General features: G+C 42.1%; 1 protein-coding gene across 2 annotated transcripts in view; it reads right to left on the reverse strand.

Moving 5' to 3' along the window:
- The window catches only part of Tec (tec protein tyrosine kinase), a 102,096-nt gene that overhangs the window by 51,163 nt on the left and 25,867 nt on the right, over nt 1–25,066 (reverse strand). For both annotated transcript variants that reach the window (XM_040747176.1, XM_040747175.1), the window contains exons 2-3: nt 12,897–12,975; nt 10,769–10,954 (exon numbers count right to left, since the gene is read on the reverse strand). In XM_040747176.1, the coding sequence (XP_040603110.1) occupies nt 10,769–10,906 (138 nt within the window). In that variant the 5' untranslated portion in view covers nt 10,907–10,954; nt 12,897–12,975. The remainder of the gene's footprint in view (nt 1–10,768; nt 10,955–12,896; nt 12,976–25,066) is intronic.

Consider the following 25,066-nt stretch of genomic DNA (forward strand, 5'->3'; position numbering starts at 1 on the left):
GAGGTACAGTCTATTCACAAAGCCCAAAACTAACAGTGTCAGGAGACAATTAAAACGATTCATTCTGTTGCATTCACTGCTGAGTGACACACACACACACACACTTCCAAATCCCCTTCTTTTTATATTTTTTGCTACTTTTCGAAACAATTGAAAATGTAGTTTCGGTGTTTCAAATCGTCATGTGATGTCTTCTGGTGGCTGTTTATATACAATAATGTCTACTTTTTACTCTGAGAAAGATTAACATCAGTAAATAACTAAAACACACACACACAACAACAACCTGTTTCTAAATTTAAATAAAGTCTTCTTTATTTAAAATAAAAAGGAACTAGATGAGAATGGCAACTACCATAACAGTGTCTAAAGATATTTCTGCGTGCCCTCCACACTTTCTGATCACATCACTGAGACCAACAGCAGGAACATTCTTGAGTTAATAGGTGTGAAGTCCTGTCTGACATGCTTAATTTATTAAACAACAATATGGGCCTTGGGGACGTTATTATGTACTGATATTGGTCAGGGAAAGCAGGAGCACTAATAACACAGGAATGAATGTGTAGAAGTTCAGAAAAAGTGAAGTGTTTACCCGGGGAATGCTAAAATGTCCAGTGAAGATGAGCTGAGCCAGGACCAGGATAACCAGAGAGAGGAGGCTGTGGTGCTTAAGAGGGACCAGGCTTTAAATGTAGGAGTGGTCCTAGAGCCACATCAGCCCCAAATGAACACTTAGAGACTTATATTAATTATGAAACTGTTGGCTGATGACTAGGGCTTCTTATTGGCTAGCTCTGTCTTAATTATCAACCCATTTCTATCAATGCAAGTATTTCTACAAGGTCTTCTCTTCACTTGCCTCCTCTCATCCCAGGATCACATGGCGACTGCTCTACACCTCCCAGAATCCTCCTTGTCTCCTAGTCCCACCTATAATTTGACTCATTGGTCGAATAGTGCTTTATTCATTAACCAATAAGAAAAACATATTTACAGACTGGCATTTCCCATCCTAGGAGGACAACAAAGTTGTGAAGCAAAAGTATCTGGGCAGTCATCCATCAGACTACATGCCTATTCATGCCCTCTTCCCTTGGAGCTAGGATTGAACCCAGGGCCTCACAATTCACTGGCTCTCCCACTAGGCTACATGTTGATCCTGCGGGAATCTGCTATAACTTCACACTACTAAGTTACTTGGTAAGGGAGAGTGTCCTCGCTTGTTTGCACAACTCACACTTCAGTTTCCAGAACTCAAGGGGTATAATCAGAAAGCAAGTTTCTGGTTCAGGCTGACTATCAGTTAATGGGTGACCAGAAGCAAATCATTCCCTTGCCCTTAGTTTCCAAGACTGGAAAATTTGGAGTTCTTTCTTCAAAGTCTCTTCGAGCTCTAAAAATGTATAATTCTCCATTATGACAGACCAATTACCCTTTTGTATGAGTGACTATTCATTTATGCCTCCACATATGTCTAGGACCATAAAGGTTCCAGACTCGCCAAGTGCAGTTTTACTCTCAGGACCTTTGCACATACTGTTCCCTTTGCACAGATTTTCTCTGCCTAACCTTTCTCATGTTCCTGCTCTGGGAGACCATCTGAAAACCTTCACAACCCCTGTGAACCTCTATACATCAAAGAAAAAAATCGAACAGTTTCTGTATTTGTGACTAAAGTATGTTCCGTTCCATTAATTTGATCTTTTTAAACAGTATCCCAAGGTTAAGTCCAACCATTCCTATTCTTTGTGTGTGTGTGCGCGCGCGTGCATGCATGCAGAAACACCTCTGGTGTCAGTCCTCACCTCCCAGCACCAACCCTATTCTTGTCAACCAACACAGAAAACTGGAGATCCCAAGGAAGCAGTTCCAGGCTCTCAGAATCTCTAGTCCAGTAGTGCTGAGTCCAACAGAAACAAAGTGCTGGTTATGTAAACTGACGTCAGGGTGCTTTGAAAAGAGATCTCTACAAGAGATTGTCTACAGTTGTAATACAGACAAGCCTGTCACTTCAAGGCAGGCAATGGGTAAAGAGAGGTGGGAGAGACAGTTGAGTTCAACCATCCTACTTCCCAAACTTTCTGGAAGTTGATTTTTCATAATTGCCTCTGGTCCCTTCAGCAGTCTTTTGAATATATTCAGTGGGGAAAAAAGAGCTAAATAAAACTTTGATGCAAACATGGCTGTTGGTTATCACTAAAAATTGCTGAAATCTAGGGCTTGTAAAAATTCAATGAAGAAAACTTCGATGGAAACTGTCTTACTGATATCACTAAGCACTGCTCAGAGCTCAGTTTTATAAATAAATTAAACCAGGCAACACCACTTCTGCAAGGAAATGCTGATCTTTTCTTTTCATTTCATTTCTTTTCCAAAATAGGGTTTCTCTGTGTAACAGCCTGGCTGTCCTGGAACTCACTCTGTAGATCAGGCTGGCCTTGAACTCACAGAGATCCGATTGCCTCTGCCCCATCCCCACGCCCAGGCCTGGGATCAAAGATGTGTGCCACCATATCCTGCAGCTGATTTTTCTACAGCCCTTGTCTTTCTCATAATACAAATAATCAATGAGGAAAACACAACTACCACAGTGGTATCTCAGAGTGATTTTTCAGGAACTCAGATATTTTTGTTGTTGTCCTTACTTAAAATTCCCAGAGAATTAAATCTAAGTTCCCTTTTTGCTTGGTTAGCCATTGCGGTACTGTATTCTTCTTCATACAAAGTCTTACATGCCCCATTACTGCTTTGACACAAAATACTAAAAAACTTTTGAGAGATGTAAAATAACTGATTTTTTTCACACCCTAGCAGACCATGCTAAAATAATGTACTTGTGAAGAAGACAATCGCCCATCCTCAAAGGCAAACATGAGCATAAGGGTAAGAGCATCTTGGGGTGCAGAGATGGCTCAGGGATTAAGAGCACCTGCTGCTCTTGTATCAGCCTGAGTTCAGTTCCCAGCATCCGTATCAGGAGGCTCACAACCACCTATAACTCCAGTTCCAGGGAACCCAATGTCCTCCGTCCTCTGTGGGCAGCTATGCACTTAGTGTACACAAACTCACACAGGGACACACATGCACACAACTAAAAAGTAAATGAACAAATCTTTAAAGAGCAAGAGAACCTGGGATTTCTTTTGTGGCCTCTGACATGTACTCTCCAGGAGCTTTTGATGTACTTGTGTCTTACAGATGCTTCTCTTCCTCCACCAGGAACATTAAAAACATTTCTTGACCAACCTTGACAGCATGGATCCATGAATTATACCCTAGACTTGGGCGATGAGAAGGAAGAAGGTACAGAGACAAGTGTAAAGACCTAGAGGCACTTGAATGGGATATGACTACAGACTCGGCTCCAGGGTCTGAATATCGACTGTAGATTAGTGTGACTATAGAAGAGTGCCCATGTGGGGGCTGGAGAGATGGCTCTCCCTAAAAGCCCTTGTTCTTGCGGAGGACCCAGATCCCACATGTGGTTCACAGCCAACCTTAAGTCCAGTTCCAGGGGCTCGAACATCATCTTCTGACCTCCACACACATATGCGCGTGTAAAACACTCATATAAATAAAATAAAATAAATCTTTTAAAGCAGACTTCAGCTTCCTAAGGGGACAGAAAGTTTAATATTATCCAGTGAAGATAATTAATTTAGCAAATTAAGGTAGGTTCAGACCTTTAGACTTCTGACCTGGTATCATGACGTTTTTAAATGATTAATGAGGCAGAAGGTCAGGTATCAAGGAGAAGACAACAATGGAAAACAAGACAGAGGAAAAGGAAGTGAAACATTTCAGAAACAGATTCAAATGCCAGTAAGAAAATGAGTTTTCATGTGCTGATACAGTTGATTCTGGGAGCATTTAAAAAAATCATATTGAGCTAGGCAGTGGTGGTGCACACCTTTAATCCCAGAGGAAGAGGCAGGTGGATCTCTGGGAGTTTGAAGCCACCTGGTCTATAGAGTGAGTTCCAGGACCACCAGGGCTACACAGAGAAACCCTGTCTCAGGAAATACATATATATATGTATGTATGTATGCATGCATGTATGTATGTATGCACATATGTATTGTTTTGCACTAACCACTATATTAACAACAAAATACAAAAATTTCTACTCATCCTTGGTCTTGCTTCCTAAAGTTTGGCTACTTGGTATTATTAACCATAGTCCAAAATTATTAAATGAAAATTTTCAGAACTAAACAATTTATTTGTTTATTTATTTTTAGTTTATGTGCATTGTGTTTTCCTTCATGTATGTCTGGATGAGGGTATCTGGTCCCCTGGAACTGCAGTTTCAGAAAGTTGTGAGCTGCCATGTAATTTCTGGGAATTGAACCTGGGTCCTCTGAAAGAGCAGTCAGTGCTCTTAACTGCTGAGCCATCTCCTCCACCCCAAGAACTAAACAATTTATAAGTTTTAAATTTAATGCCATTTTGAATGGTGTGACAACATTTTAGGATATCTCACTCCATTCCACCTGGGACATGAACAGCCCAACATCCAATGTATCTAAACTGTACATATCACAAATTAACAACTGACTCAGGTATCAGATCAACTATAGCACTATTTTAATGTTCACATTCCAGTAGCAATTTTATTATAAAACGTATGACTCTTCTGTTTGCTCTTAAATATTAGTAATATCTCTATATATATAAAATTTGCATTAAGCTTTACCAGCGATATATATGTATAGGAGAAAACTAAGGGATGGTTCTATTTATGAATTCAGACGTACCCTTTCAGTGTTTGCTACAACCCTGGGGGGAGGTGGGCTATGACATCTAGAGCGATAACTCTTCAGTGTGATACAAATACTTCCACTGGGTCTGCAGTGAAATGGATTATTTTCCCATGCCACACCAACTTTCCACCATGCAATGAAGTGTTGCAAGATATAACCCTTCAGAAAGGGAATAGAAGGCCTGTACACCTGAGGTTTTCACCTGGTGATAAACTAACTTAAAATGGAAGAAGCATTCATCCTGGTGGTTCTTGCCCTTGTCTTGCTAAGACCTTCTAGGTTTCCAAGCCCAATTAAGACAGCACCTTTCATATGACCCAAGACACCCTCTACAACATGAGCTTTCCAAGGTATTCAACAGTCTATGACATCATAACTATAACTGATTGCTTCTATTGTCCTGTAAAGAAATCTCAGTAAATCAAACATCTGGTGGCCATGGATAAACCCGCTCTACCTGATTCTGGAGTAATGGTCTCCCTATCTCACCTGCAATCCATTCAACTATATATGACATACTGAGTGTCCACCCTGTACAAAACCCTCAGCAATACAAAGATGGGTAAGCCATGATGCCTGTCTACAGCCCTCCAGAAGCTGGGAAGGAGACAAAAAAGTCTTTCTTTTTCATTATCCCAGTATCTCTAACACCACGTAGCACACTACAAATAAATACAAGAATGAGGATTTGAACTTTGGTTATCTCACTCCATAGTCACCAATTGGGTGTCCTACAATTTAACTCAGTTCTGAAACTAACTGCCCAAGCTAACACATACTCATGGGTAAAGGGTTCAGTCCTGTTTACTTCAGCTCCAGAGCATACAGAGTGGTCTCCAGGTTACTAGGAACTTCTGTTTGACTTACTTCCAAACCACAACTTCCTACAACCACTTCTTCAAGCTCGAGAATAATTTTCTAGAATTTACCAAGAAACCCTACTACTACTGACATAATAAATGAACAACCAAACAAAGAGATACATAGGACAAGGTCCAGAGGATTGCCAAACCCAGGAGTTCCTGTCTCCATGGGGCTTGCTTGCTGGGACACTATCCTCCTGGCACAGGAGCCACTCTGGAAGACTTTGAACACTTCGTATCAGATGTGTGCTTGTGTCAAAATGGAGATGAAAATGAAGTTAAACATAAAAAGATATTATCTACATAAAAATAATTTTAAACTCCATACGTGAATTGAAAATGTTATTTTAGAGCATCCAATTAGAGGCAGACAGGAGAAAACAAAACTGTTCAGTGTGATTCTTTTTTTTTTTTCAATACAAGGAAAATTCAAAACAGTTATAACTGAAAATAGTAAAATATCCTCTAAAGTAAATTTTTATCTTTACTATAGAGAGCAATAATGACTCGCTCTTTCTCTCTTTCTTCTTACCCTAATTTTTGCTGGATGGCAAGGTGGTTTCAAATGTAGGCTTTGAAGAAACAGCCCTGCAATTTCTTGTAAGAATGCGCAACTTCTAGTATGGCACACCTTACGCAAGGTTTTTATCTTTCTTTGCCTTGGTTCCTCATTCTGAAATGAAACCAAAAAGGCCTTACATGTAGTGTAAAGTACTGTGGCTGGCACATAGTTAGTGTTCTAAAAGTCAGTGTGCCTAAGAATGCTATCCTAGAAAGGCCTGCTTACGAAGTTGACCATTGGCTAGTATCTGGCAACTTGGACTCTGGTCAGGGTGGCTCATGGTGCCTCAACCAACCATGAGTATGATTTGTGCTAAACACTTGCTTTCCTTGTAGCAACTGCTATTTTGGTATACACCAAGACAAACACCATGGGTATTGAATCCGTAATAGTCTTCCCTCAAGGCATGTTAATCATCACAAGTATAGAGAACCATGCACACCCTTCATTATTTGTACTGCACCTGGTGCCTAGTAACTTTGATTCTGTTTTGTGTTCCTCCACTGTAATGACTTGTAGAATACTGTGAGGAAGAGATGTCTTGGGACTTAATTAGGGTTACTATTACTGTGATGACCAAAAGTTAAGTTGGGGAGGAAAGGATTTCTTTGGCTTATACTTCCACATTATAGTCCATCATTTAAGGAATTCAAGGCAGGAGCTCAAACAGGGAGGAATCTGGAGGCAGGAGCTGATGCAGAGGCCATGGGGGAATGCTGCTTGTCTGCTTGCTTCTTCATGACTTTCTCAGCCTGCCTTATTACAGAACCCAGGACCACCAACCTAGGACGGTACCACCCACAATAGTCTGGGCCCTCCTCCATCAATCACTGATTAAGAAATGTCCTACAGGTTTGCCTACAGACTGATTTTATGGAGGCCTTGTCTTAATTGGGGTCCCTCCTCTCAAATGACTTTAGTTTATGTCAAGTTGACATAAAACTATCCTGCACTGTTACGAAGTCCTCCTGCTGACTTTAGGAATGAAGGTGGAGCAAGGGATTTCTGTAGAATATTTGTGTACACTGTAAAGATGTGTCTCTGCCTATGGTGCCTTCTGATTGGTTTAAGAAAGAGCTGAATGGCCAATAGCTAAGCAGGAAAGGATAGGCAGGATTTTCAGGGAAAGAGAGGAAGAGAAGGAGGAATCTACACGTTCCATTTTTGCCTTGGAGCAACTTGAGCATGCAGTAGTGAGGAAAGGTAACTGAGCCACATGGAATACCATATGGTTTAATTAAGTTATAAGAGCTAGTTGGAAAAAAAGCCTAAGCTAAAGGCCAAATTTTCATAATTAATAATAAGTCTCCATGTTGTTATTTGGGAGCAGGCAATCCAAAGATAGTCTGACAAGAAAGCATGCTGCAGGTGACTTGTCACACTAATCAACCCCCTTTGACTTTATAGACTATTTGGAGTGTCCATGCTGCACTACTCAGTACTACAGACAACAAACCAGCCAAAGAGCACCACTGTCCAATCTAATGTTTTCTGCTTCCTTAGCTAATAATTGTTGCAAAATTCATATACTATTTGGTCTCTTTTATTCAACATCTCAACACTTTTTCTTTACATTATCCAGTATGTATTTATCTTGAACAAACTCCAGTCTCGCACTTCCCTGACTCCCATCCCCAAGTCACATGGAGCCTCCCCAGGAACATCAAGTGGCCTATCCCATCTGTCATTCTGCTACCTAGGTAGAAAGCAGCACCACTTAGAAACTGCCATGGTCTGTGGTACCGTAAGACTTTGTAACATAAATTGTCAAAAATCTGTTTCCCAGTTCACTAGAGCATGCACAAACATGAACAAATTATCTACCAAAAGACAGAAAAGGCAAACTGAAGAAACCAGCAGCCCAGTGTACAAACTGAAATACTAGTTTCTCAATATGAGACTTCCAGGAGATAGTTTAACTGGATTTCTGATGACCTATCTAAAACATAACTTTTGATAGGACACTTTGAAAAGCAAGTACGTGAAATCGGCAGGAACTGTTTCAGGAAAGGCTTTTGCCACCGTGTTGCGGGAGTTGGATGCAGAGAGTAAAGAAAGGGTGGTCATCATGATTCATTCCAAGTTCTAACAGAGCATCCAATGGCCACGAAGGGACATGAGGACTATTGAAGCAACAAACAGCCTCTTCCCCGGATTTCATTTGAATACAGAAGAGCTACAGATAATTTAGATGTCTCTAGTGATTCCAGCAGTGTTTGTAGCCCAAGTTATTTAGAAAATTACTTTCCAACTCAACATTCTCGGGGACTCCCCTCCTCACTATGCTTTTTGCGCCGTGGTTCTAAGAACAGAGACAAAAAAGCAGAAGGTTCATCCACTGCAAACAGGCACTGGACACATGCCCACAAACAGGGAAGTAACTCCGGTGTGAGGTGCTTCCGGGATTTTCTAGAAAATGGGCCGAGAGGTGTCACACGGAAGTCTTCCCAGTATCGTTAGTGGTTATTTCCAGAATTCTGATTCTTATCTTCAAATTCCAAACAATTCAATCTAAGCAATTATTTGTTTATTTAGGGGTAGGGATCTAGCGATGGCTTGGTACATGCTAAGCACATACTAGACACACACTCTAACATCTGGCTACATCCCTACACCCTGGCAACTATTTACTATGGGAGGCAACAAATCTGTGATCAGCTCAAGCAGCAAGTCACTAGGAGGTGCCAACCCATCCATGACAACAGAAATCACAAGAAAGTAAAATGCCACCCCACATTAGAGGACCTGGGGAGAGAGGGTCAGGAAAGGAATACAGCTAGTATCTGGGGTCATAGGGCCAGTGAGAAACAGCCAGAAAAGACATGACTCTGAATAAGGGTTAGAAGAGGGATTTCTACAAGTTAGACAACCACCTCACTCTGCTCTGTCCAATTCTCACAATAACTGGAGCCACTCCAGAGAGTGGACTTGGATCTGAAATAAGAAGGGCTCCCCTGTCTTTTCATTGAGGGCACTTGTAACTTTGCACAGTTAGCCTTCCATATCCACAGAACCAACAAACCCCAGGAAATATTTGGCAGTAACTAGAGTAACTGCCGGCTGTGAGCATTCCTGTGGATGCAGAGAATCAAACACGGGTTCTCTGAAAGAATTGTCAGTGTTGCTAACCACTGAGATACCTGCCTGGCCTCGTGTTGTATTTTAATAGTACCAGTCCACATTTCTAAGTTGACATGTCAGTGTCTGCAGTTTGGGGTTAGTAAAGTGCCACCTTTTACCACTCTCATTGCTGTATTCCTATTCTTCTCCCCGACTAACTATGTTAAAGTCCACTTATAACAGATCATTGCCGTGCAGCAAAAAACTTACTAATGCTTCCCTCCAAATCTGCTAGCAATTTTAAAATAACCCTTATGTCTCGTAACAATTCTTATCTGAAACTGGAGTTCCGAACTACTTGGATAACAAAGGATATGCAGCACAGCACTAAGGTAGCTGGCATGACTAGTCACATTAATGTGCTGGGCACACATACACATGTGTTTAAAGTGAATAAACAAAAGACTGAGCATGGTCTCGCCTCAGCTCTGGTTTTACAGGCACAAGTCCCAAAGCTTTGGTTTCAGCATCTGGCGGGGGGGGTGGAGGGGGGGTATAGAGTTAAAGGAATATGGTTCTACGGTGTGTGAACCTGAAGCACAGCACAGGTCATGGTGGTATGACACAGTAGAAATAACAGCTGAGACTGCTCAGGAAAAAGCAATGCTATTTCTGTATAAATGAAGGGAACCAAAAGACAGAATAAGAAAACAACAGCAAAACATTAAATCAACATCTGAGAAAAACTCCCAAGAATAGGCACAATTGAACCCAAATACCAGGACCACTAAGCATGCACCAAAATCACAGTTGCTATAACATGTTGTCAAGAGAAATATAGTCCCCAGTCATTCTCTACAACCCAAAATTATTTCTAGCATACAAGACTATGGCAGTAGTAGAAAATACCACGTCCAACATGGCAAGATTTTAAATTGGGCCAGAGATAGCCACTCATTCACATTCCTTGTGGAAAACTAGAAGCTCCCTAACCAAAACCCCTCCCTTCCTCCCTGTGCCTAGCATCCCACAGAGGAGCTCACTGGACACTGCTTCTTTAATCTCCCTGCCCTCAGCAAAGAACACTGCAGTAGACGCTTAGCATCAAGAGTTCAAGAATTCCTCTGTCATCAACTTCAATAGATGGTCCACCAAATAACTTGTCAGCTTCAAGTAATGAAGAAATGTTCACACAAAACTTAGGCTCTGACACATAATATGGTGGCTTGTGGGAGAGAGCCATGTGCTCAGCATATATAACAAATTCTATAAGGACCTAAAACAAACAGGAATGTATTTTCTCTGGCAGATTAATTAGTTCAGGAGCCTGACACCAAATGGATAGCTAAATATCTGAACCTATAATGACAGACTTATGCAGAGTTCTATCACGTGCTAAACTTCACCTTTCGAGTCTAAATGGCAACACACGGTACCTCAAGTTCTTTAACTCAGTGGAGAGCATCACCTACTCAATGGTGTCAACATTAAATGTGGCAGAGTAGATTGTCTCCTACCTCTGCTCGACCCTCATAGTAGGTTAGCACGGATTTGGTAAGTACAAAAAGTCTTTCTTTGTAGTTTAGCGGTGATGTCTTCTTTTTCTGCTGTGACCTTTTAATAAGAATCTCTTCTAGGATAGTGTTAAAATTCATCTCGGTCTTCTGGTCACTCTTTCTCCTGCCATTGAAGATCCCAGGATTCTAAAGTAAGAAAATAAATGGTGAGAATATGACTCTAATTTTCTAATGCTGTTGCAATTTTAAATTACAAATACAGACCCTCCTCACCTTCCAGCCAGGATGGTCTTAAGTATCCAGACTGGGGTGACCAAGGCCAAAAGCTTTTCTTCTCTTAGCTCAGCCTCCATCCTGCCCAGCACTTTTCTAGGAAACCCTAATGAAGATTTCCCATGATGATGATGGACCTTTGTCTTTTCCAGTATCCCTCATACATTCTGCTATTTGACTTCAGAGAACAAGTATCTCAGATAGCAAAGTGCATTACACTGCCTGTATTGTTCATTTAGTCCTCAAGATCTTAGGATGTAAAACACATGACCACACAGCATAACTGATTTGAACGATGAATGAGCATGGTAGTGGATACAATTCCCACTCTGACTCAGTAAGGATGTCATCTTGATTTGGTATCAGAGTGCTGTCAAAAGGAAGCTGTTGCTAAAGGAATGTCCCTTGATATCTGCATTACTATGCTCCATACATGGCTCCTATCCAGACCTCAAGAGAAAAGAAGCCCATCCAGTCAGAGTTACAGCCAAGGCTAACCCTCCTCAGGACAGCCTACTGAGATATGAAGATCCTCCGTCCTGCACCTAGACCTTAAAACTAGAGCTGGCAAGATGGCCCAATGGGTAAAGGGGCTCGCCTCCAACCAGACTGCCTGAGCTCACTCCCCAGAACCCCCCATAGTGGAAAGAGGAGAAACAACTCCTACAACTTGTTTTCTGACCGCCATGGTATACAGAAATAAAGGAATGGGGGGAGGGGGAAGAGAGAAAGAGGGGAGGGGAGGGGAGGGGAGGGGAAGAAAGAGGGGAGGAAAGGAGAGGGGAAGAAAGAGGGGAGGGGAGGGGAGAGAAGGGAAGGGGAGGGGAGAGGAGGAGAGGGGGAGGGGGAAGGGGAAGGGAGGGGAGAGGAGGGAAGGGGGAGGTGAGAAGGGGAAGGGAGGGGAGAGGAGGGAAGGGGGAGGTGGGAAGGGGAAGGAAGGGGAGGGGAGACTTGAAGGAAGGAGGGAGGGAGGGAGGGAGGGAAGAAGGAAGAAGGATTCAACCAAATTTAATTCTCAACTGTTTGAGAACCCAAAGGTACTCAGAAGAGGCCTGCAGGTTCTTCCCTGAGGCAAGCTGAATTTCCTTCCCTTGCCTCGTCTGTGCCCTTTCAAGAAGTAATCACATATCAAACCACAGAAATAAAAGGAGTCTCCTAAAGCATATTCAACTTGATATTGTGGCCAGTGAAGGGATACTGAGCTACTAAGGAATTCCACCATGCCCTCTTCCAACCTGATAACTTTAGTGTTCTACTATAACTACTCTCTCTTCACAATGACCATCAGCCACTTGGGCTCCTCTGACTTTTATGAGGGTTTCTTCAACAGTATAACCTCTAAACATCCACCCCTTCATTTAGAAGGTATGGTGGGGAATACAAGGTTAGTGAGGCTTAAATGAGACATAGATAATATGAAAATGCTATACAAATATCTCTTATGGTTAATAGGCAGTAGCACTTATTAGGAGGCATAGCCTTGTTAAAGTATGTGTGGCATTGTAGGAAGAAGTGTGTCTCCGTTCAATTCCTGCTGCCTGCCAATGGAGATGTAGAACTCTCAGTTTCTTCTCCAGCACCATGTGTGCCTGCACATTGCCATGCTTCTTAGTATGACAGTAATGAACTAAACCTCTGAAAATGTAAGCCTGTCCCAATTAAATGCTTTCCTTTATAAGAGTTGCCATGGTCATGGTGTCTCTTCACAGCAACAAAACCCTAACTAAGACAGTTACATTTAACTCCACTGTCATTTCCCTATCTCAGAGTATCCTAACCTCACAGCTGGACAACAGCAGCACCTTCCCAACTGGTCTTCCATTACCAATGCTCTTGCCTAATTCTAACTACATACCCTTTCTTGCTGTCGAATCAGTCTTCAAAGTTCCATTGGGTCATTTCACTCATCAGACATCCTTATGGTCACCCAACACCTGCAGGATAAAGCCAACATTTAGTCTGACTCTGAAGATATTCACAATCCAGTTGCAATCTGACATCTGCTTTTCCCTCCAACTCTTCCCCAGTCACTCCAAATAAAGGTCAAAGTAGCAAGGCCACTCCTCACAGTATTCATTCCCTGGTCCATAGCATATACCCCACTCCTCTCTCTCCATCTATGAAAACTACATCAACTCAGAACTCAACCCCTTGATGCAACCCTTTCTTGTGTCTCTAGTTAATGGAAATCTTCCAATATCTGGGCCCATAGTCTCTCTCATTCAACACAAAGTTAATCATATTCTTCCATGTGTATAACAATGTATAAAGCTTAACTTCTCACCTAGCTATCTAAGGTGTACATTGGAATCACTGAAATAAATTTTTAATGTGGATATCTAGGTTCTGTGTCCACTTTTCTTTAATATTTTTTAGGTCTGGAATGGGGTCTGGACATCACAATTCTGTGTGCAGGTAGAACTATGAGCCACTATCTTAAAGGAAGAGTCTGAAGCCTTGTGCCTCTTTTTACCACACTTGGTGCTTAAAGTAGCCTCTTGATAAACAGTTGCCACCTGGACCCATTAGTCCATATGCATCATAACTGAGAAATCAAAGAAAATCTATTCTTGTTACATCTAAGTTGATCCTCTTGCTATATTACAATTTTGGCCCGTGCATTTTGGTGTATACTTGTAAATAACAACACTCAAGAGGTTGAGGCGGGAAGATCATATGACTCAAACCAAACCTAGCCTACATAATAAAATCCCATCTCAAAACTATATAGAGCTAGATAGATATAGATGAGATAGAAGTAGATATAGATGAAAGAGAGAGAAGTACTTTATTTTGTTTGGTATGCAAACAAACTATCGGTATGCAAATTCCACTTCTCTAGAAATCTTTTTATAAGACATTTTTCAGGAAGGGAAGAAAATGACTACTTAGGAAAGGTTACCAGGGGAGAAGCAAGTTAGACTCTAGACATATGCGAATAATGTGTATACTTCTGATTCATAGAGCAACTCCTTTGGTATCAAACAGTACACAGATTTTTGGAAGGCACTGGAAGACAGCTAGATCATGACTTAACTGCAGTTCCAGAAGCAAAAGGTTCCTACACCAGAGATAAGAAAAATGTCTGTTTAACGACTTCAGGGTGAGGGGGAACCAGCCTATCTGACTTATTGAGAAATAATAATCTTATACAGAATCATACCATGCGAGCTGAAAGGAATCTCTCCCATGATCCCCTTTGCCTCACAAATTAAAAAGCTAAGGTTCAATTAAGTATCTTTTCCAAAGTATCACAGACCAAGACCAGGAAAAAAAATCTCCTAGTTTTACATGAAGGACTCTTCCCACCATTCCACACCACACAAATTTACTGCCTTGTAAAAACTCATAGGTTAATTGAAAATTCTGGTCAACAAAGGTCATTGTCCTTTGTAGAGTATAAAGGAAGTATATTTCTCCTCTTGGAAATGTTCAGCTAAAGATGGACGGCTGAATACACCCACTTCCTTCCTGAAAGTTCATCAAAAATAGCTATTCTGTTTACTTGTTGTTACTAAGAAATCAACACGCTGAGGGACTGAAGAGATACCTCAGCAGTTAAGAGCATGTACTATTCTTGAAGATGACCCAGGTTTTGTTCCCAGCACCCCTTTTGTGGTTCCAGGAAATCCAACGCCCTCTTCTGATCTCCATGCTCACCTGCACTCACATGCACATACCCCCTCCCCCACCCCTCATCCCCCAATACACACACAATTTAAAAAGAATAATAAGTTTAGAAATAAATAAAATCTTAAAAAGAAATTAACACATGTAAGTAGAAAACAGAAAAAGATTGACGAGAACAAAGTTTTAGAAACTAGAAGACCAGTACATGTAGGTCTAATAAAGAGAGGAATAGATAGACACCTAGAAACAAACCATTTTCTACCTGAATACCTCTAGAAAGTATAAGAGTTAAGTCACCAACTCTAGTAGCCCTAGAAGTGTTGGTAAAGAAGAAAGTGAAGTATGTGTTCATGTGTGTGTGTGTGTGTGTGTATGTGTGTGCGTGTGTGTTCATGTGTATGAGTGAATGTGTACATATATGGATGTGGATGCATACAAAGACCAGAGGTTAACATCTGTTATCTTTCTCAATTGATTTCCACCTTACTCTTTGAATAGTGTGTCTCCTTGAACCAGAAGCTCACTGACACACTAGGCTGGCTAGCCAACAAGCTTCAGAGATCTTCCTGTTTCTGTCTCATCAGCACTGGATTACAGATGTGCACTGCATGGACTTTGGTGAATGGAACCCAAGCCCTGATACTTTCATGGCAAAGACTTTACCAACTGAGCTATCTGTCAAACACTCTAAAGGAAGGAATTAGTTTTTCAGGTGAAGTGAGTGAGACAGTCTCTCACTATGCAATTCTGGTTGGCCTGGACTTCTCTGTGAAAGTCATGCAGGCCTCAAACTCACAAGGCATGCACCACATGCCCAGCCCCAAGGGAAGTTTTTGCAGGTCTATTTAAGACATAAAACATATCCCTCTCCTGTGTCATAGGTCTAGGTAGGTAGCCATTCTCAGTTCTAGGAAAAACTAAAGAGTTTTGGGGAGATTTTCTCTTCATGAGACAATGAAGAGCTAAGGCAGGGTACCACAAAGGAACTAATGTCAAAGGGTCTAAGCATATAAAAGTTAATTTTGTCCACCCAGCTCTTTCATGCCAGGTGGATTCAAAGCAGACCCAGCTAGCACCACTGAAAGCAGGCACAGGAGTGTTTCTCCCAGAAACACCACAAACATATCACCTCATAGTTAGACCCAGTACAAGGCCCAACCCCAAGCACAAAATGAAAATCAGGCTTAGGATCACCAAAGAATTCCAGAAAGATCTTAATATCAAACAAACATATATGCCACAATGTAGGAGTGAACCCCACAAAGCTACCCGCCCAACAGGGCGGGGTCAAGGTAGAGATAAAAGGTAGTGAAAGGAAAAGGGGCCTCCCTCTTTTCTCCTGGAAGCCAGCCACGCTTCTAACTCCTGGTATGTGCGACTCTCTCTTTCCCTGATAAATAAATATATTGTTTTTCCCTATATAGCCTCGGTTATCGTTATGCCACAAGGTTGGGACATAGCCAAAATAAATAATAAAGTAACCAGTGTTTTTTTGCGGGGGAGGGGTGCACTGGAAATCAAGAAGGTAGAAATAAAAATGCAGAAGCTGAGGCAGTCTCCCAAGAAATAAAACAGAAAGTCAAGCAGACAGTATAAAATTTCAAAATTATGGGAATAAACAGAACATTCATAAAGCTGGAAGGTAGGTAATAATAGAAAAGACCAAAATTCTGAATGGCAATCACAACAAGCAATCCTGGCAGCTCAGAAACAGAGGGTTTCTCCTTAGGAGGAGCTAAAAATTGAGAAAATGCAGGAAGCACCATTAGAAGAAAATAGATCCTAACTTAAATTCTATACTCAGAATATCAGTACTGGTATAGGATCATAAATGATGCAGTATTCATAGGATCATAAATACAGCATTCATATACACAAGGTTCTGAAATGTTTGCCTCCTCTTTTCTCATCTGGAAAACTACCTGATGATGTATTCTACCAAAATAAGGCAATAAACACACAGAGTTCTGGAACCAATGATTCTAACACAAGAAAAAGACAAGAAGACCTCTCAATCTCCCATCACAATGAAGAGAAATTCCAAGACAGAGGACAGAAAGCAGCAAGCAAAGAGACCAGCCTGTCTAAAGGATAAAGTCAGAAAGAAGTGTCCTGGGAAGACTTCTAGAAGATGAAACTGAATGCACGGGGAAGTTCATAAGTTAGCTAGACAAATCAATGTAGGAAATAAAACTAATTAATTCCAGAGAATCATACAGAAAAGGCATACAAAAGCAACCACAGTATATCCTGAGCCAGGCTATATAAATAATACCCATAGCATCACACTAATGTAAATAATAAGGAACAATCTTGCTACTATTATAAATGTTTTTGGAGGGCAGGAAGTGTGTTTCCGTGTGGGTGGGACGGCGGGTTGTGCAAGAGAGCCACTCTCTCCTCGGTAGTGACAGAGGCGGAAGAGGAAGTGGAGTAGAATGTAAACTTAAAATATCAAGTAACACCAGGGTGCTACTCATTATCAAGAGATAACATTATGTAGATCAACTTGACTTTTGTGAGAAACTGCTGAGTAGGGCAGACCCTGTTCTGTAAAATAGGATGAGAGTTCCCCCAGGAAATGCAGAATGATGGGCTTAAGACAGAGGGACACAGAGGTCAGTCAGCTGATTTAAAAATATGACTACTGAAATTTCATTCATTCTGGTTAAATTTTTTAAGAAGACTTAAACCAAAGAGGACACTTTCTCAAATAGACTAGAATCTCCCGTTCTCAAAGAAAACGAGCCCTGCCTAAAGACCTGCATGCTTGCTCAAAACTCTTTGGGTTGATCATGCGGCACCATAGCAAAAGTGACTCCATCTTGATTTTCTTAGTCTAGTCTAGAACAGAAGCCCAATCCCAACCAACAGCTTCCCATGATTTTCATTTAAAAAGATACACTATTCCTAAAAAGTTTCACAAAGTAAACATGATCATCTGATAGGAAACATTAGGAGAGAGCAGAGTAACAGATGTATGCTGGCTCTTCTCCAGAGGCAGATCCTCTCACTGCCAAATGAATCAGTAAAAAGTCTACAAAAACACCAACCATGATATCTGTCAAATGCTGTGCAATCTAGACCAACACAAGGAAGGAGGCTCTAGGCAGGTTTCCCTAGAAATAGTCATCCATGTCCTGAAAAGTCACTGACAACCTTTCGATGGTTCCTGTGAGATCCAGAAGGGTGAGCAGACCACAGAAGAATAGTCCTTTACACGGAAAACACATTAAAATTATAAACATCATGACTAACTTTTACCCGTTTTGTGATATAAGTCCCCCTTTAGTGCCTAGGCAAGTCTTGAATTCCCAGCCCTCCTTGCGTCACTGGCACCACAGGCACATAGCACCAGACTGGGCATGGGTTTTGCTTTTTTTTTTTTTTTTTTACTATTTTGCTCTATGTTGACACTGTCCAAACTATCAGGCACTTCTGAAGCATCTACCCACACACCACTGAGAACAAGAGCCTGGCTTTAATCTCAGCAGTACAGCTATAGCACCAGTCCTACTGAGTATACTCTCCAGGACAGGAAGGCAAAAGGGAAGCGAAGGCTGCTGAGCTCTGAGCAGCTTCATTCTGGAAAGATTATTGAAAGCAACTGAATTCATCTTCAGATGGCCACAGAAATGTCCTATGAGTGAGAAGGAACCCTTCGATCCCCAAAATGCGAGGGAGCTGTCCTCTCTGAACATGGAAAACAGCACGGATTTTCTGTGCAAAGGGCTGTTCTGTGCTTTGCTATCTATCCCTTGTGGATTCCACAGATGGCTGTTTCTAAGGAAATCTGCCGTCAGTTTCCTTCCCTGTGTTGGTCTGGATTCCACAGCCTTTGATAGACAGGAACATCATAGTTTGTAACTGGGGGAGGGGGCGGTTTGTTGAGAGTAAGAGTACACTCAAACCTCCCAAACTTTATATAACTCAGAGTTACAAATGCATTTTCAATTTCTTTAGGGGACAGGGTCTCATTATGTTGCCCAGGCTGAATTTACAGGCTTGTGCCGCCATGCCTGGCTACAAATACCTTCTTTGCATAAAACTCAACTGTCAAAAGAAGTCCCCTTTTGTCTTTGTCTCACTGCAGCTAAAGATAACTTTACCCTTCACCTTGGCTGCCATTAAAAGCTTAAAACAGACTTTGAACACTAATATCCTGAAGCAGACAATGGAAAAACAGTGTCACTGTCTCACTGGTGACACACTCAAACCACCAAAGTTGTATCTCTGTTCAGTGTTGCAGATAGTCGGAGGGCAAAACTAGTGAATGCTTCAGTTTCACAAGCCAGCAATTGCAGCTAACAGATCTTAGAACCTCATTCATCATCAAAGACTCCGCCTGAAAAGACTGAGTTTTAAATAATGAGTGGCCACTGGGGCAGCCCATCCTACAATACAATCTTCCATAACACTGGTCATCAAAGGAGAAGAAGCACCGAATTGCCAAAGATGCTTCGGTTAGCAGTGGGCGGCGACTAATGGCAGGTTCATATGTATTCAAAGTGCTGAGGACAAGTGACTGTTAGGTTGGAGGCAGTTCTCACCTGGCATCAGATAACTAGGACGCATTGGCTGTGCTCACTGTGCTCATCTCGAACCCCGTGCCAACTTCCTTCCTTCTTCAACTACCCTCTCTTCCCTCATCCACCTTTCCTTCATGCTCAACTCAGGAGCCAATCTGTGCACAGGAATGATTTCAGACATGACAACAACCACTGATGCTGACACTGACTGTGTAGCTAGGATGCATGATAAACCACTCATAAGGCATGCATGTGGCTACCAAAAAAATGAACAAGGCATGATCTGGGCAATGAGGAAAGCAGACTTAAAAAGAAAGAAGGGTACTAAAATCTACGGGGGCCGTAAGAGTGACTTACATGAAGTATATTGGAATTATTACTAGCCCCAAATATTCTCCAGACTGGGGCCACTGAAGAAATTAACCCCTTTCAGAGTATAATGAATCACTTCAGTGAGGAAATACCATATTACCAGAATGTTGACAGAAGGCTAGAGATACGCAGCACATGAAAAAAAGTAGGTGTCAATGTTCAGATCTGGATGGCTACATCCTGACATGTAAGTTTCTTCTAAATTTTATCCAGTTTCGATCAGAGCCATACATAGAAAAGGAATGTTTTTGCCATGTGTGGTGGCACACGCCTTTAATCTGGGTATACAGGAGGCAGAGGCAGGTGGATCTTTGTAAATTCAAGGCTAGCCTGGTCTACAAAGTGAGTTCCAGGTCAGCCAGGCTGTATAGAGAAATCCTGTCTCAAAAAAAAAAAAAAAAACAAAAAAGAACAGGAAGGAAAGGAGGGAGAGAGGGAGGGAGGGAGGGAGGGAGGGAGGGAGGGAGGGAGGGAGGCAGGGAGGGAGGCAGGGAGGGAGGGAGGCAGGGAGGGAGGGAGGGAGGGAGGCAGGGAGGGAAGGAAGGAAGGAAGAGGTAAATTTTTACTATTTCATTTTCAAATGTTTTGTAGTAGTTTTTGAGTTTTAATATTGGATACTTTAAGCTCTGGGATGAGTCTTCATTTTTTAGAAAATGAAAACCAAGGGCCTTAGCTAAAGAATAGTGATTCTTTTAATTATATGTATTCTTCACTTTCTAAACTAGAGGCAGCCCAAGCATATGGCTGAAATTAAAAGAAACTGAGTAGGAGAATTTTTTTCCACTTGGATTTAATTCTAGGATCCAAATGCATTCCCGTGGAGAAAAAACATGCAGTACACATGGAACAAATGCTGAAAAAGACACAAACTCAGGATATTCTAGATAGTTCAGAACTAAGGAGGACCCATGGAACCTCCAGGACAGCATAAAAGCTTCAACAGTTATCATATGGCTTTCCACCTACCATCATCCCAGGACTTTTACTGCCATCCCCAAATCAAATAAAGTCCTGTCATTCATAAACATCTGCTAATACACTAAAGTCCTCAAGCTGGGCATTTTTTCCATTTGTATTATTACCTGACCTAAGTCTCTGTATCACATTCAACCACTATAGCCTAAAATTCCATGATTTGAGAATCTACCACATATTCCAAAAGATAAATCAATGCCCAATTTTTTCTAATGCACTCCAAAATTCCTATAAGCAAACTGCTGCTTCTTGTAGCAGATGGGAAGTAACACAGAGACCCACACCTGGACAGTGTGCAGAGTCAGAAACGTGGAACACTCACACCTAAAAGGGGTGTCTTTATCAAGCCCCTCCTATCAGGGCCCAGCGAGAACAACTGTAAGAGCCATAGATGGTAGATGACTCCAAGGAAACAGTGTCTTCCAGACACAACAGGACTAACATGAATTCAAAACTGTGACAGCAAGCACAGGGTCTGCACAGGTTCAAGCCAGATGCGGTCCCAGAACTAAGAGGGGAAAGTGAACAGAAGCTCCCACCCCTAAGAAAGAAGCCTCTCCAACTGACATCCACTTGCAAAGGGACATTTCATTTTCTCCAATGGAGTCGCACTGTGGTGTATATAAACCACATTTAAAGGCAGATTCTGTGCACCATAGTAAATGACCAACACAAAAATCAACTCAATGGTATTTTTGTAGACTTTCTGTCCCATATTGCTTACTTTGTTTGGGCATTTGAGGTTTTTTGGGGGGGGAGGGGAGAGAGTTACTGGTCTTTTGCTTGTATATTATGGTTTTCAATTTTTGTATTTTTATGGTGTGTGTGTGTGTGTGTGTGTGTAATTACCTACTAAATGCCTACTTTAAATGTGTGTGTGTTTCTTTTGTTTTTTATTGTTTTGCTTTGAATTCTGGTTTGGCTTAATGTTTGGTTTGTTGTTTGCCTGTTTCTAAAGAGAGAGAAAGAAAGACAGAATATGGAGTTGGTGGGAAGGGAGGTGAGGAGGATCTAGGAGAAACTAGAAGAGGGAAACTAATCAAACTATACTGTGTGAAAAACAAAACTTGCAATAAAAAGGATGAATGCAGCCGGGCATTGGGGACACATGCCTTAAATCCCAGCACTTGGGAGGCAGGGGCAGGGGGATCTCTGTGAGTTCGAAGCCAGCCTGGTCTACAGAGTGAGCTCCAGGACAGCCTCCAAAACAATACAGAGAAACCCTGTCTCGAAAAAACAATATGAGTGCATATATCCTATATATGTAAGTTTTCATTCTGTCTCATACCAATTTCTCAAAAATGTATTTTCAAGTCTACTTGTTCTACATAAATCCAACAAAAGAATATACATTTAGCATGACCTGGCAGTCAGACCCTTACCTGGAATAAAGTAGACATTTAGTAGGTGATTACTGTATGGCCTTTGCTGCATTATTTCAGAGCCAAAACATCGGAGGTAACAAAAGTGTCTGCTTTAGATCCTTCACTAACTTTTGTGTCTCTTGCAGCCACTGGACAGACGAAAGGAAAACTCTGCTCTTATGAAGCTCAGTGTCACAAGACCCTCAGCATAAGCTGGCCATCTTTGTATCACAAACACGCATGTCCCTTCATAAATGGGAGCATCCTGTGCCCAATATTGTTCTGAAAGGTCCCTTAACATATTTGTGGTGGGCTCACAGTGAGAGAAGCCCCTTCTGTCCTGAAGACAAAACTCACAAGTGGGGGGAGAGGTCTGTGACATTCTTTGGAAGATTCACCAGCTGAAGCTGATGCAATGCCTTTAACCCTACAATCCAATTATTCTAGCTCAATATGCTAGAAACCCATGGGCTTCCAAGAGAACTACTGATTTATACAGGAAAACCACCACCTAGGAAGCAAGCACATGTCTTTTCATATATTAAAGGCAAAAAGTTGTTTTTCTTTTTAATTTTTCAGGGTAAGGTCTCTCTGTTGCTCAAGCTGATCGTGATTTTTGTAGGTTCTAGCAATCCTCCTGCCTCAGCCTCCAGCGTGGCTGGTACTGTGGGTATGTACCACCATGACCGGGTTTCTAAGAGAACCAACTGTTACTGTCTCCTGATGAAGCAATGGTTCTGCGAACACTATCTTGAAGATGTTTTTTCTGGTATCACCCTCCATTGCCTCACTCCACCAGTTACTCACAGTGAACTTACCTAAGGAGCAAGAATTAGTAGCAGTAACTGGAATGGCTGAGCTGATGAACATGACTCAGACCTTAGCTTCAGAGAACTTCACGTAAACTACCTAACTCCTTAGGTGCTATCTTGCCACTGGTAAGAATAGTAAGGATGGTGGCACTGACCTCAAAGGTCTATCATCGGAACAAATAAGGCAACACACATCTTAGATGTAAGCAAATGGTTGGGGGAACTGTTGCTAAGTTGGCTCTTGCCATCTTTACTCTGAACTGGTTCACATTTACACACTCAACAACCTCTGACTGAGCATCTGCTGAGTGCTAGATATGTTCTCAGGCTCTGGAAGACAAAAGACAACATTAGACATAGTCACTAGATGAAGCCACTCATAGCATAGTAAAAGGAGCAGATATATCAAAAGCTAGCCATTTATTTACCATGTGCTAGACCACTGATGGGATCTGCTGAGGCAGATCAGCAGTAAAGAGGACACCAGAGAGCTGGGAGTGGTGATGGACATTTGTATCCCTAGCATTGGAGAGGTGGAGGCAGGGGGATTGACAAGAGTTGAGGACCAGACTGGGCTACATGGTGAATTTCAAGCCAGTCTGGGTTTCTGGCAAGTATCTCTCAAAAAAATAACAGTAAAAAAACAAACAAAAAAAAGTTGGTGCCTGGGCAAGGCTAAAAAAAACAGTAAGCATCAAGTTCATTATCAGGAATGGGCATTCGAGGTGGTCTCTCCTCTATTGCTTAGCTTGCTAGTTGGTGTCATCCCTTTAGATCACTAGAGGTCTCACTGGTGCCAGATCTGTCTTCTAGCCTATGATTCCCTCTTCCCCCTATTCTACCCCCCACTCAACCTTCCTGTTCCCCTATGACCTATTCTCTCTTCCTCTTCTCCCCATCTCTTCTTTCTAGCTCCCACTCTCCCCCACCCCTCGCTGTGCTCCCAATCTGTTCAGAAGATGTTGCCTCATTCCTCTTCTCTGGGGTACCATGCATATCTCTAGAACCTTCATCCAGTAACTGATGGAAGCAGAGACAAACACCCACAGTTAAACACTGAACTGAACCCATGGAACCCAATGACAGAGAGAGAGGAGCAATGAGCAAATTGGCAAAGAATGGGCTAGCAAAACCAGCAGAGACAGCTGACCTGAACAGGGGAGAGCTCTTGGACCCCAGACCAACAGCTGGGAGTCCAGCATGGGACTGATCCAGACCCCCTGAATGTGAGAGTCAATGAGGAGGCCTGGGCAACCTATGGGGCCCTGGGCAGTAGATCAGTGTTTATCCCTGGCATACAAACGGACTTTGTGTGTCCATAACACAAAGAGGGACGCTCTCTCAGCCTGGACTCTTAGGGGAGTGCCTGGACCCTGCCCTGAGTGAAATGACAGACTCTGGACATCCCTTATGTGGAAGGAAATGGCGATAGGGTGGGAGGCTGGGGGGGTTGTGTGGGGGTGCGGGAGGAGGGGAGGGAGAGGGAACTGGGATTGGCATGTGAAGCAAGCTATTTAAAATTAAAATAATTTTAAAAAACCAGTAAGCTGTCACCCGTGGAATACAGTGGAGCATGGGCTCAGCACAGTGCTCTGAAGAAACAGAAGCAGTAAAAACAGCTTGTATTAACTTAAGTGCATCCCATTTTAATACTCCTTCAACTTCTCCATTCTTACTCAAGAACAGCAGTAAAAACAGCTTGTATTAACTTAAGTGCATCCCATTTTAATACTCCTTCAACTTCTCCATTCTTACTCAAGAACAAATAGTCCTAAGGAAGAGAAAACTATTTCCACTACTTAAGACAAAATCCAAATGGGTCCCTAAACTGTTGGGTTTATGTGTGCCCTGTGTTTCAGTGAACACTTTGTAGCAACCGCACTCTGCAGCCGGCCCTGCAACAGACACAAAAATGTACATGGGAAGACCTCCTCTTCGCTGGACTTACAGCCCTGTGGGCTTTGAGGTGGCATCTTAAAGGGCTCCCCTGAAGCCTGCTTCTGTGTTGCTAAGCATGTGGCAGTAAGGTCCCGCACCGGAACACCGGACTGTGAGGCCCAGCCACGGGCCGGAAATCGCCAGATCCAGCTTTGCTCATCAGTGCTCTTACTAACACCACAGTTGCCATTGCACTCACTTTGCATGAATCAATTGTACAGAATAATGGGCTACACTGGGACATTTTCTAATCTGTTCTTCTCACATTCATTCCCTTTCTTAGCCCTCTCCCACAGTCACACTTCCTCTTCCCAAACAGTCCTCCTACTACATGTAGAATATTATATGCTATATCATTATGTATTATACATTTATACTATATATGAACCTAGGCTACATGTGAAG

This window comes from Mesocricetus auratus, unplaced genomic scaffold, assembly GCF_017639785.1.
Source record: "Mesocricetus auratus isolate SY011 unplaced genomic scaffold, BCM_Maur_2.0 Super-Scaffold_100006, whole genome shotgun sequence".
Taxonomy (NCBI): domain Eukaryota; kingdom Metazoa; phylum Chordata; class Mammalia; order Rodentia; family Cricetidae; genus Mesocricetus; species Mesocricetus auratus.